Raw genomic sequence first — 12,533 nt, 5'->3', positions numbered from 1 at the left:
TAAGGAAACCCCTAAATACAAACATATTTGCATGAAGACTCAGGGGTCTGTGACTGCAGTTAAAAGTGACAGGAGCACCTGCCACCAGCTTCCTGGGACATAAATGTCCCCACAGCCAGGTTGGTACCATTCAATGTTTATTTAGATACACATAAAAGAACCTTGTGGTTCAGACAGCTTGTGCTTTTTCCTTTGGTCACATATATATACACATACATATATATGTATAAGTATGTATATAAACATATACATACACATACATGCTTTTTATTTTTTTTAAAAAAAGTCAACACATTACCAGTCCCCTACATGCTTTCTATACTAAGCAATATATACAGCTTATTATATATATGTGCATATATATAATATATATTTCAATAACTACATTCAAGTAATGAAACACAGGATTTACAGTTTCCCTCGGATGGCAAAGGGAAAGCAAATTCACAAACAGTTCACAGAAGGAGTACTGGGAGCCCAGGCAACAAGAGCCGAACCCTCTGAGGTGAGGAGGCAGCAGCAGCAAACACCCAGTCACCCGTGGCTGTCCACGGGCATGCGGATGCGGAACTAGGGCAGACTGGCCTGCTCTACTGGCGTGTAAAGCAGGTCGGGGAGCTCACTTGTCCAGGAGTTGCTCAAACTTGGGGTTTACGAAGGAGAAGCCACGGAAGGCTGCCTGGTCCATGGAGTCAATGAGGTTCTTATCACTGTAGGAGAGGCGGGGTTTCTCACTCAGGAACTCTTGGTCAAAGTTGCTGTAGTCTGCGGGGGATTTCTGTGAGGGAAGGCAGCAGAGGGTGAGGGTGACCGCCAGGGTATCTCCAAAGTCTGCCCTCACAGGCACAACGGGCACCCAGGCCTCTGAGGTCCTGGTCAGGGAAGCCAGGGCAGTCTACTCAGTCAGGAAAGAGGGTATCACTGGTGGCCTGAGGGCAGTCCCACCATTGGGTATTGCTAATTCCCCAAGGGATGAAGAAGGCGGGAGAGGAGCGCGGGGTTAGTAAAGACAGGGGGCACCCTTCAGGACAGGAGCCAGTGAACTCAGCCTGTGGGCCACATGTCTCCTGCTCTGTTTTTAAAGGGGCCTATAAGCTAAGAATAGCTTTTGCTATTTTTGTTTAGTTGGTTTTGGTTTTGGTGTTTTTGAAACAAAGTCTCATGTAGCCCAGGCTGCCTACAAATTCATGATCCTCCTGCCTCAGCCTCCCAAATGCTGGCATCATCACCAAGCACCCCCACTCCCAGCTCTAGCCTCTATGATTTTAAACGGTTAGGGAAAAAAAATTAAAAGGATATCCAACGTCACATGAAAATGAAGTCAAATGCAAATTTCTGTGCCCACAAATCAAGTTTTATACAGCCACACTCGTCAACACATGGAGTATGGCTGCACTGGGACTGCCTGGCCTGCAAAGCTCTAAATATTTATTCTCTGGCTGTTTATAAGACAAGTTCCTAATTCACTGCCCCAAAGGATTGGATGAGATAGGTCGCTGGTGACCCTCGGGCCAAACTGAGCTAGAAGGCACAAGCATTTAGCTAGTACTGGTTTTGTCTGGCAAATTGTTGGGAATCACATCCAGGGCCTCGTGTGCGTTGTAGCAGGTGCTTCACGACTGAGCTACATTCCTAGCCCTTTGATAGACTCCGAAACAATATTTTTAACAGGGAAACTCAGATTTCTGGCTTATTCTGAAAACTGGTAGATTGGGGAGCCCTGGGTTCACTTCCTTTTTCATCTAACCCTACACCACAGTCCCAAAGAGAAACGCTACTCTTTTATTTGCAGAAATACAGCCTCAGAGATGCCAGGCCTTGCTGTGTGGTGAACCCATGATTTTTCTGCCTCTACTCCCTAAGGGCTGGGATTACAGTTATGTGCTACCATGCCTGGCTTTTGTTTTTTATTTTTACCTTTATTTGGGGAGGACACTGACATGCTAGGTGAGCACTCTGCCACTGAGCTAGCTACACTAGAGCCCTTGGGCTCAATTCCTATTAGGCCCTCTCTTGGGGCCAAGAGTCCACTGCCTTGCTCACATGCCTGCCCTGCCCCCAGTGGGGCATCACACCTGACTAGTGTGTGCAGGAAGAAACTTCTCTCTGTAGCTTGTCACCCTGCTCCGGGAGCCTCTGAATATAATATAAGATATACACAGGAACTTATATAAACATAAGATCCACACAGGAAAGTGGCCTGCTGCTTCAAAGCACAAATGGGGGCATGTCACAGAGACCGCCCCGTGGGAACAGTGTGTCCCAGAAGAGGACAGAAAGCAAGCAAGATAAAGGCATGCAGAAGATGCTGTGATCACAAAGGGATACTGTGCCCTAACTTCTCTTTTAAAAGACAGGACCATGCTGTGTATTCTGGCTTCAAGTTGAGAACCTCCTGTGTCCGCCCGAGTGTTAGGATCACACACGTACATCATCACAACCAGCAAGTTCCAACTTCCCAGAGGTGCTATCCGCTCCCTATTCCAACCAGTCCAGTGGCCTCTGAGGACCTGGGACCTTGATGGAATCATCGCTTACTACCAGGAATGCCCTCTAGCTGCCCTTTGTCTGGTCTGAAGACATCCCAAGCCCTACTAACACAGAGCAGTTCTTCCAAGCAGTCTTTCAGACCACTCTGCTCCCTGCATCCCAGGCTCCTACTGATATACACTCCCAAAGCAACCCTAGATGTGTGCCCTGTGACATCTCCAGTATGGTTGTCTTCTATCAGACTGTCACCAAATAGAGGTGAAACCCTAACTGTGGTGGCCAAGACATGGTTTCCAAAGCACAATGTATTGAAGAGTTTAGTTACAAGGTGGCTGACTTGTGGTGGTGTGCACCTGTAAGAGGCCAGCGTAAGCGCAGGAGTCTGAGTCAGACTGAACAATACAGTGAGGTCCTGTCTCCTGGTCCCTGGCCTCTTGGACAAGATCACGCTATGCATCCCCGGCTGACCTGCCACCACTACACGACTTCTTTGTTGCTGTTCTGAAACAGGGTTCCGCTGCACACTCCTGGCCAGCTGGGAAGTAACTATGAAGACTGGGCTGGCCTCAGACTTGTGGTTACTCTCCTGCTTCCGCCTTCCAAGTACTGGGATTAGAGGGATGCTCTATCAGGCCTGCCTGTTTCTGCCTCTTATTTGGTGGTGCAGAGGATCAAACCTATGGCTTTGTACACACTAGGTTAAGTGCTCTACCACTGAGCCATATTCTCCAGCTCATGACCCTGAGTCCACAGTTCCAAATGTCTGTGAATGACTGCAGGAGTCGGACTGGGGAGATTATGAGAACGTGAGAGCACAGGCTTGGTACAGCATGCCAGGGGAGAACAGGAAGCTGGTTTGTTGGGAAAGGAAAAGGGGCAAGTGTGGGAATGTTGCAGAAAGGGGGCAGGGCAAGGGTGGGACCAGGCTTGGAACAGGGGTGGGTGTCATACCACTTTGGGCTTGAAGGGTGGCTCCACCTTCCTCTTCTCCAGCAGGACCCAGTTGATAGTCTTGAAAAAGGGATGAAGTCTGATGTTTCCTGTCACTCCCAGCCTCTTGACTGGCTCCCTCTCGAACAGCTGCAATCCACAGGGGCCTCGGTCAGGACTCAAGGCCATGAGAAACTGGAGCTTTTGCAAACTGCTAGCAGATCAAGGGCTCCAAGGCCGGACAGGCTCAGCCCAGGAACTCTGGGGCTGAGGCTAAAGCTCTATGTTTTACTGACACTCGTAGTCAGTCAGATGCTGAGTGGTCCCAGTTTTTAGTGCTTCTACTAATTCTGAGGCCATCTGAAGATGCGGAGAGGGAAGTTAAGTGACCCACCAAAGGTCACTAGCACTAGACAGACAGAGCCAGAATCAGCCTCAGGTCTGTCTGTCTCCCTCCGAACCCTTAGTCACCACACCCTGCTGATTCCAGACAGGAGGCCTAGAAAAGAGTGCCCTGGGAACAAGGACAGATCAAGACGTGGGATATGTGCCGGGCGGTGGTGGTGCATGCCTTTAATCCCAGCACTCGGGAGGCAGAGGCAGGTGGATCTCTGTGAGTTCGAGACCAGCCTGGTCTACAGAGCTAGTTCCAGGACAGGCTCCAAAGCCACAGAGAAACCCTGTCTTGAAAAAAACCAAAAAAAAAAAAAGACATGGGATATGTCAGGCACGGAGCTTGAGGGAGGCCCTATTCCAGAGACAGGATCTCCTGGAACCCCAAAGCCATGTGTTAGCCAGGCTTACCTTCTCCATGATGTCCTTGGACTCCTTGGTGATCCAGCGGGGATAGTGTGGTGTGTCCACCCGGATGGACTCAAAGAGTTCATCCTCATCATCACCATGGAAGGGCGACTGACCAATGAGCATCTCATAGAGGAGGACCCCAAAGGACCACCAGTCCACAGAGAATGTGTACTTCAGGCCCTGCAGGATCTGGGGGCAACAGTGATCAGAGTAGGGAACCAGCCTTCATTGGGAAGCTTCCATGACTCTACCCTACCAAGGTTGATGGAGGAGGGTCATCTGTCTATGTGTTATTTCATTGGTTAATAAAGAAACTGCCTTGGCTTTTTGATAAGACAGCAGCTAAGATAGGGAGAGTAGACCTAACAGAATGCTGGGAGGAAGAAGGCAGTGAGGCAGATGCTATAGCTTTCCTCTCCCGAGATGGACGCAAATTAGAATCTTCCCTGTAAGCCACCACCTCATGGTGCTACACACATTAATAGATGTGGGTTAATCAAGATGTGAGAGTTAGCCAGTAAGAGGCTGAAACTAATGGGCCAGGCAGTGTTTAAATGAATACAATTTGTGTGTTGTCATTTCGGGTGTAAAGCTAGCCCTGCAGGTGGGACAAAAAGCAGGCCTGCTTGCCTCATCACTACACAAGGTCAAACGCATAGTTGAGTGAGAGACATCTACTCACTTCAGGGGCGATGTAGTCAGGGGTGCCACAGAAGGTGCTGGCCCGGTTCTCCCCAAATATATTCTCTTTGCACATCCCAAAATCAGCTATCTTGATGTGGCCATCTCGGTCCAGCATCACATTGTCCAGCTTGAGGTCCCTGAGGAAAAAAAGAGACAGAATATCCCTGGATGCCAGTTCTAATCCTCCCTAGCCTTGCTGCCATACACTGGATTTTAGCCCTGCAAGTCCACAGCTTTTCCTTGGAGCACAGAGAACACAGAGGAGAAAGGTGAGTTCAGCATGCTAAACACAGGTGCCTTCTGGCAGCAGCCCTCTATGCTAAATGTGGGACACACGATATCCTACTTCCTGAAGCCTTGAGTGAAGTTCAGAGGTACTGACACCACTTGCCCCTTGTCCCCTAACTGGCTGGCAGGTATGTCCCACCCCCTTCCCAGCTCTGGTTTATCTGACTCAACAAGGGCAGGGACCATGTTGATTTCCCCATTAGTCATCTGAATGGGAACAGTAATAGAATGTACACACAGCATAAGGTGTATCCCGAACTTCAGCCACCAGACAGCCTCCAGTCATTCTAGGCATGGACAAGCAAATTGGAGTATGTATCTCATCCCACTTTTTATTTATTATTGTTATTTTTGATTTACACATTATGTATGTGTGTCTGTGGGTGGGTAAGTGCACATGAGTGTAGGTGCCCACAGAGGCCAGAAGAGGGCATCAGATCCCTAGAATGAGAGCTACAAGCAGTTGTGAGCCACTGGACATGGATGCCAAGAACCCAGCCCTGCGAGGGAAGCAGGTTCTCTAAATTGTTATCTCTGCAGCTCCTCACTCCCACCCCAGAAAACTGGTTAGCACCAGTATTTGATACATACTGTCATATGGCTTGGTTTGGTTGGTTTTCTTTTCTTTTATGAGATAGGGTATCAATATACAGCCCAGGCTGATTTTTAATTCTTTTTTGTTTGAGACAAGGTCTCATTATGTAGCTCTGGATGTCCTATGTAGCCCAGGCTGGCCTCAAATTCACAGATATCTGCCTGCTTCTGCCTCCCAAGTGCTGGGATTACAGAGGTATAAAAACACAACTTGGCTCCACAGTTAGTTCCTGCCTGATAAATAGTTTAATGTCATCCCACATAGAGATACAGAATGCAGGCTCGTCTGCATATGCTGAGCATAAAGTAGGGAGACTCTGTGCCTGCAGGGCTGCCCCATTCCAAAAGCACTGAATATGGACAGTGAGCTCCCAGCTCCTAGAGCTGCACCAGCCTCAGCTGAAGGGGCAGAAAAATCCTTGTACCGAGTTAGGGGTTTAAGCAGATACTCAGCCAAACACTTACTCTAAGCAGTGCTGGAACTGTGATCAGGCTAGGCACCACCCTTCCCAGAAGTCTAGGGGCCCTAATACCACCAATACCTGTAAATGACGCCTTTGCTGTGTAGAAACTGTAGCCCACAGATGATCTCGGCCGCATAAAACCTGAGGAAGAGACAGTGATCCAGGCCTTTGCCCACCAGTCCCATCCCCTACCTCAGGACAGGAAATGCTATCAATAACTCTACTGACACCATAGACCCAACCAAGCACAGTCTTTATCAGGTGAGTGGAGGCTGGAAGTCCAGGCAGCAGATTGGAAGGGAAAGTTAGACAATGTTCTGTGGTAGGAGGGCATTTCTGTGACACAAGTGTGCAAACACATGCCACTAGTTTAGGGGTATGCATAGGCTCGAAGGCATTACTATTGTAGTCTGGGAGCCACACACCAGGGTCTGTAGAGGGCACTATCCATTCTGCTGTTCTGCCTGAGGCCTAAAGAGAGGACAAGGGCCCAGAGGACCTGTGCTGGCCCCATAGCCAGAGCTTGCTTCCCACACAGTGTCCCAAGTGTCCCCAGTGCCAGCCCTGTCCTGACTCAAGCCTTTCCTGGGGAAGGAATGAAGGATAAAGGGCATTAGACCTCTCCTCACACAGGGCCCTCACATACGTAGCGCGGTAGAGTTCGAAGCGGCCTTTGTCCTGAATGTGGTACATCAGGTCACCCCCATTGAGGAACTCCATCACGAAGAACAGGTGGTCCTGGAGTGGGGTGGGGTAAGCAGAGGTAAAGCTCATGGAGCCCCCACAAGAAGTAGGGGACATAGGACCTGGGCTGAGGGTAACAACTTAGGAGGTGTGACTGCAACAGACACAGCCCTGCCATGGGGGAAGACAGGGTTGGTCGGGCACGGGCAATGATGGGAAGGCCAGAAACCTTGGTCTGGAAGGTACAGATGAGGTGGGTGAGAAAGGGATTCTCCCAGGCGAGCGCCAGCACCCGCTTCTCCACCATGGTGCACTCCACATCATCGTCGATCAACACCACATCCTTCTTCAGGCATTTGATGGCGAAGTATTGGTCTTTGCCCTTTAGCTCTGCAAGCAGGACCTACCGAAGGGAAGGGTGTTGAGCAACGGCCCTGAGGTCACCAGCACCCAGCCTCTGGTGCTCAACAGGAAAGCCCTGAGCCCTGGTCACAGGCTGCTCTCACCTTGCCAAAGCTGCCTTTGCCCAGCACTTTGTGGAACGTGAAGTTATCAATGTTGCAGCGGGTGCTACCCTCCCAGATCTTGCCATAGGTCCCATTGTTGTCTGTTAGAGAGACGGAGAGTCTACATGACTCCCTTCCCAGGGGTTAGGAGTAGGCGAGGCAAGGGTCTCAGAGAGGAGAGAAGGGGCTCACTCCCCATGGGTGGTACCTCTTCCCAGAACTTACTAGACAAAAAGACTTATTGGAATCCCAAGGGTGAGCTGGGGAAGGAGTTGGAGAGAAAGGGGCTCAGTACCTCATCTCAGGACTCACTCGGCATGAAAGACTGGCACCTTTCTTTGCACTGTTGGGGAATGGGAGATTTAATGGGGGTATTTGACCCAGCTTCACCTAGGGAATCATCTCCAGAGACTCCCATCTTCTTCTCAAATCCCTGGTATATTCCAACAGTCTCTGATGGTCCTGAATCCAGCTTCCGTGAAGATCTCTAGGGAAAGGGCATAAGAAGAAAGCCAACCGGTAAGACCACTGTCAGAACTGCTAGGCCAGTGAGAGGACCCCCACTCACAATCCCCCTTAATCCCAATGGCGTCAGAGGGGCAGAGCCCAGGACCCCCAGGACATACTCCTCCTTTCCCCTGGCCCTGCGATCTAAAAGGCACAGATTATAGGCACAGGATTTTAGTGACTGAACCATACCTTCCTAAGCAATAATAAATTGTTTAATCTCCTATTTTCAAACATTTTTTACATTTTTGTGCATGCGTGTAGCACACACGCACACGTGCATGTGCCACAGGACAACCTGTGGGATGCTTCTCTCCTAGTCTATAGGATCTACAGCAGGAACTCAGGCTGTCAGGCTGAGTGGAAAGAGCCTTTACCCATGAAACCTCCTGCTAGTCACTCATTTCATTTCTGCTCTAGAATTTTACTCTAAAGTTTTACTATCCCTTAAGTTCCAGTCATAGGTAAATACATACACATCATGAGAACCCTTTCTTATATACCTAACACACACCGCACACTGTGCATTCATACTCCATACACACGTGCACCCATCATATGTACTATGCATATACAACATAGACATGTATGCACTGCATACATACAACACACACACACCATGTAAACAAACCATATACACTATGCACATACAGCATATGTATATACATACCACATATTCTATATACCACCCACTCATAGATAACACACTCTGGACACACTACATACCAAATAAATACACACACAAACACACACACCTTACACACAAGATACATATAAACACCACACAATATACCATATATGACACATATATAACACAGACCCTGTTCTTGTTCAAAATGTCCCAGTGCTCAGCCCTGTAGTCACTGTCTCCCCTCATGTAAAGAACTGCCTGAAGGAGGAATTTCCCAAGATGACAAGGCCACCTCTCTGTTACCTAAATTCATTTTACAGAAGCATCACCTTAGAGTTCTCAGGCATTCTGTGAGCCCTGAGAGCCTCTGCTTGCATCACCCTAGGTCCAGACCCCAATGCCCCTGCCTACCTGGCTCACTTGGTTCAAGGCCTCAGCCAAGAGCTTCTGGTTGATGCCACACAAGTTGGCCACCTTCTCTCGGCACTTATGGTGCACATTCATGCCACAATCTGTAAGAGACAGAAGCAGAGCAACCAGTGTTAGGTCTCAGAAATGGGCAGGGAGGAAGAGAAAAGGGGAGGGGGCAGGGAGGGGAGGAGACAGAAGAACTTTTGGACTTCTGAGCTTCCTCTCAGGGATGAGAGCATCTGAAGCCATTGTGAGCATTCCGAATATTTCATGGTTTAAGTAAAGATAAAGAAAATATTTGGATGCAGTAACTCACACCCATAATCCCAGCAATTGTGAAGCTGAGATAGCAAGACTGTTCTGCATTTGAGGCAAGCTTCAGCTATACAGTTGCGGATTAGCCTGGACTACAGAGATCCCGGTCAGAGAAAGAGAAGAGAGAGATGGGGGAAAAAGAAAGGAGGAGGGAGGCAGGAAGGGAGAAAGAGAAAGGGTGTGAAGGAGAGAAAAGGGGGAGAAAAAGAGAGGGAGAGGGGAGGAAGAGGAGGGGACAGCGAGGGAGAGAGAATGGAAGCTAGTTACAATCCCTTTAACATCTGGGACAAGCGAGATAGGCCGCTTTCCTCAGGACCTTGAGACTCTCCTAAAGGGAAGCCTGGGACAAGGGAGTCCGGGAGCAGGGCCTGCTAGTGTGTGGCAAGCCTTGGTTAAGAACTTCCAGTGACTTCTCCTCAGTGAGTCCCTAACTGCACACTTGAGGATAAAGCTCAGGATAGAGACTTGAAGGGCAGTGGGGAGGGGTTCCTCCTAAATGAACGGTTCACCCCAAATGGAGTGTGGACAGATGAGAGTCCTTTGAAGTATCAGGGAAAGGGGTGAAGGTATCATGATGGGTGCTGGGGCTTAGGAGGTTGGGGGTAGCTGGGATCTGGGTAGCACACACCTTCACACTTTAACCCCTGCTTCACCAGTCCCCAGAGCAAGCTGCCACAGTGGTCACAGAAGGTGGGGCTCATGTAGTTGTAAACCTTGAACCGGTGTGGCATGTCAATGTTGAAGCGTTCTTTCTGGAACTGGAGGGGAAGGGTATTACAGGTCAGGGGTCACATGCCAGTTCTCCCCCAACCCTGTGCGTTGTCAGATTCATAATAGAGTTCCACTAAGGTCTGGGAAACCCAAAGGCCCAAAAGGAAAGGAAGGCTAGGGCACCCACAGCCTCCTATCTAACCAATCCCCCAACCCCAAGGGCCCAGCTCACGATGGTGTCCCGGCTATTGGCAGCAGTGCCAGTGCAGCGGCCGATGATCTTGTCAATGCATTTCTTGTGGATGGCAGCGTTGCATTCTTGAAGGGGCGCAGGCCCGGGACAGGGAAGGGGGGGTTACCAAGAGAGGCAGAGTCTGAGCTGGCACTGCTGGCCAAGCTCAGCCCTCTGCACAAAGCCAGCCTTCTCACTGGCCGCCCACACCCTCACCCTACACAGGCCTCAGCTCAGGGCTTCATTTTTCCCTCCTCCTGCCAGCCCTTCCAGAAAGGGCCTGGAAGGCATGGGGCAAGAGATGGGCCAATCTAAAGGGCTGTAGAAAATAGAGAAGGTTCAAGGACTCCTAGGGTGGGGTGGGGGGTGGGCAGAAGGGAGGATGTATAGGGGCCGAAGAGCCTCTCTTTCCCATTTTTTTATTTCAAGATAGCAAATAGCTAGTAAGTAAACTCTCTTTTAGATGAACACATGACATGCCCCAGTACAAAGACACCTGTACATGCATACAAAGCTTGCATAATCACAACAATAGGCTTCTTTTATTAAACGCTCACCACCTGCTAAGCCCTTAAAACATAGCTTACATATTTCATCCCAGTGGGCCTTCACACTTGGATCTATTAAGCCTAGCTTATGGACAAGGAAACAGAGGCACCTGGTCAGTGTGAAGAACTTGACCTTGCAGTGAACAAATGGTAGAGCAGCTTATGCTTGCCCACACCTGCAGTCTGCAAAGCCTGTTCCACACTGTGTGTCATGGTGAAAGGTGTGTTCACACCTGTGCATCAGAAATACTTGCATCCACAAGCACACAAAGTCAGGGGAGTGCTAGTGAAGATCTCACATCCACCCCTGAGGATAGAGACCTCATGTGTGCCCATGGCTGGTTTGGGGTTGGTTTCCGTGTAAATTCTACAATAGTCTATTTTTGGAAACAACCTGAGAACCTGCACAGAGTTGGGAAAGAATGCACAGAACTGGCTTTGGCAAGCTGCAACAAGCCAGCCTGGCACTCACCAACTCAAGTACACACACTCATGTACACAGGGCTCTCGTCCAGACATGCCATTCAGACCCAGGGATACAAACAACGGCCCGTGCTTAAGCACACACACACACATGCATTGAGAGACTTACGTCTGCATTTGTAGCCTTGCTTGTTGAGGCCCCTGGAAAGCAAAGCCCCAGAAGAGTGAGTGAAGGTAGATACTCTAGTGAAGATACGCAGTCCCTTCCCTCCTGGGCCACCCCAGCAGGTGTTGCCACCCTCACCAGACAAACTCTTTACACACAGAGCAGAAGGTGGGTTGCCCAAAGAAGGTGGCGATGAATTCGTGGTTCTTAATGTAGTGGATTTTGGCCTGTTTAATGGCTCCACGGCGGTTCATGGTTGGGAACTTGGCCTCTTCTTCACTACGCATAGACTGTTTGCAATCTGTAAGCCATAGGGTGAAGTCAGCCCCAGGGTTCATGAAAGTCGCTCCCCCTGCAAACCTCCCAAGATGGTCCCAACATGTCCCCATGGGAGTTGCTTCCTTAGGTACCAGTGCAAAGTTTTCCCCTGACCTGGTAAATGCGCTTGCCCCTGCCCAGGTGGGGGGTCTTACCCCCATCCTCCAGGAAATACTGCACAGACATCAGCACCTTGGCCTGAGGCTGCAGGTCCAGCTGCAGGGGTGGGAGGGGGATGTCAAATCAGTGAGGGTGGGCCTGGGCTAGGTGAGACTCAGAACCCACCCCAAGGCCTCCCCCAAGGCCAAGGGGGGCCCTATAGCCTGGCCAGGCAGTGGCCAGGGAAGAGAGGATGGTCAGGAAGGACAGGGTGGAGCCCCGCCCCCGCCCAAGCCCCGCCCCACTCTGCACCCAGGGTATTATTACATTTGGGGAAGTGAAAGGATTCAGCCCACACCCTGTTAGCCATGTGGTCCAGAGCAGCGTGGAGGGAAACTCCCACCCCATCCCCCTATACACATGCAGACATCACACCACCATGCCTGAAACACCCACACTGTACTCTGGGACAGGTTCTGCACTAGCCCAGACCATCTATAGGGAAGGGTCTATGCCTCTATTCCAGGGGCATTTCCTCAGGGAGAGCACATGCCCATGGGCTCCTGTGTCTCTGCCTAACTGGCTAAGAATCTGAGCACTCTCTCTTCCATCTGAGTGTCTTCATTCCTCATTTAAGGCTCACCAGTGCTTCCAATGGTCACTAAGCCTTTTTAGTTTGGCTGCAGAAGCCTACAGGATTGTATTGGCACTGGCATTCTACTGCCACC

The 12,533-nt window shown here is 50.0% G+C and overlaps 1 protein-coding gene across 1 annotated transcript in view; it reads right to left on the bottom strand.

Moving 5' to 3' along the window:
- Positions 1-368: 368 nt before the first annotated feature.
- Prkcd (protein kinase C delta) overlaps positions 369-12,533 on the bottom strand; it is a 30,326-nt gene continuing 18,161 nt past the window's right edge. Inside the window, exons 4-18 of the mRNA XM_005348751.2 lie at positions 11,862-11,922; positions 11,527-11,689; positions 11,392-11,423; positions 10,252-10,337; positions 9,937-10,066; positions 8,994-9,094; positions 7,835-7,931; positions 7,445-7,545; positions 7,168-7,341; positions 6,901-6,992; positions 6,333-6,395; positions 4,907-5,045; positions 4,225-4,413; positions 3,442-3,570; positions 369-778 (exon numbers count right to left, since the gene is read on the bottom strand). Of these exons, the coding sequence (XP_005348808.1) occupies positions 620-778; positions 3,442-3,570; positions 4,225-4,413; positions 4,907-5,045; positions 6,333-6,395; positions 6,901-6,992; positions 7,168-7,341; positions 7,445-7,545; positions 7,835-7,931; positions 8,994-9,094; positions 9,937-10,066; positions 10,252-10,337; positions 11,392-11,423; positions 11,527-11,689; positions 11,862-11,922 (1,716 nt within the window). The 3' untranslated portion in view covers positions 369-619. The remainder of the gene's footprint in view (positions 779-3,441; positions 3,571-4,224; positions 4,414-4,906; positions 5,046-6,332; positions 6,396-6,900; positions 6,993-7,167; positions 7,342-7,444; positions 7,546-7,834; positions 7,932-8,993; positions 9,095-9,936; positions 10,067-10,251; positions 10,338-11,391; positions 11,424-11,526; positions 11,690-11,861; positions 11,923-12,533) is intronic.

Source organism: Microtus ochrogaster, chromosome 6, assembly GCF_000317375.1.
Source record: "Microtus ochrogaster isolate Prairie Vole_2 chromosome 6, MicOch1.0, whole genome shotgun sequence".
NCBI classification, from domain to species: Eukaryota; Metazoa; Chordata; class Mammalia; order Rodentia; family Cricetidae; genus Microtus; species Microtus ochrogaster.
This window is presented reverse-complemented; position numbering and strand designations above follow the sequence as displayed.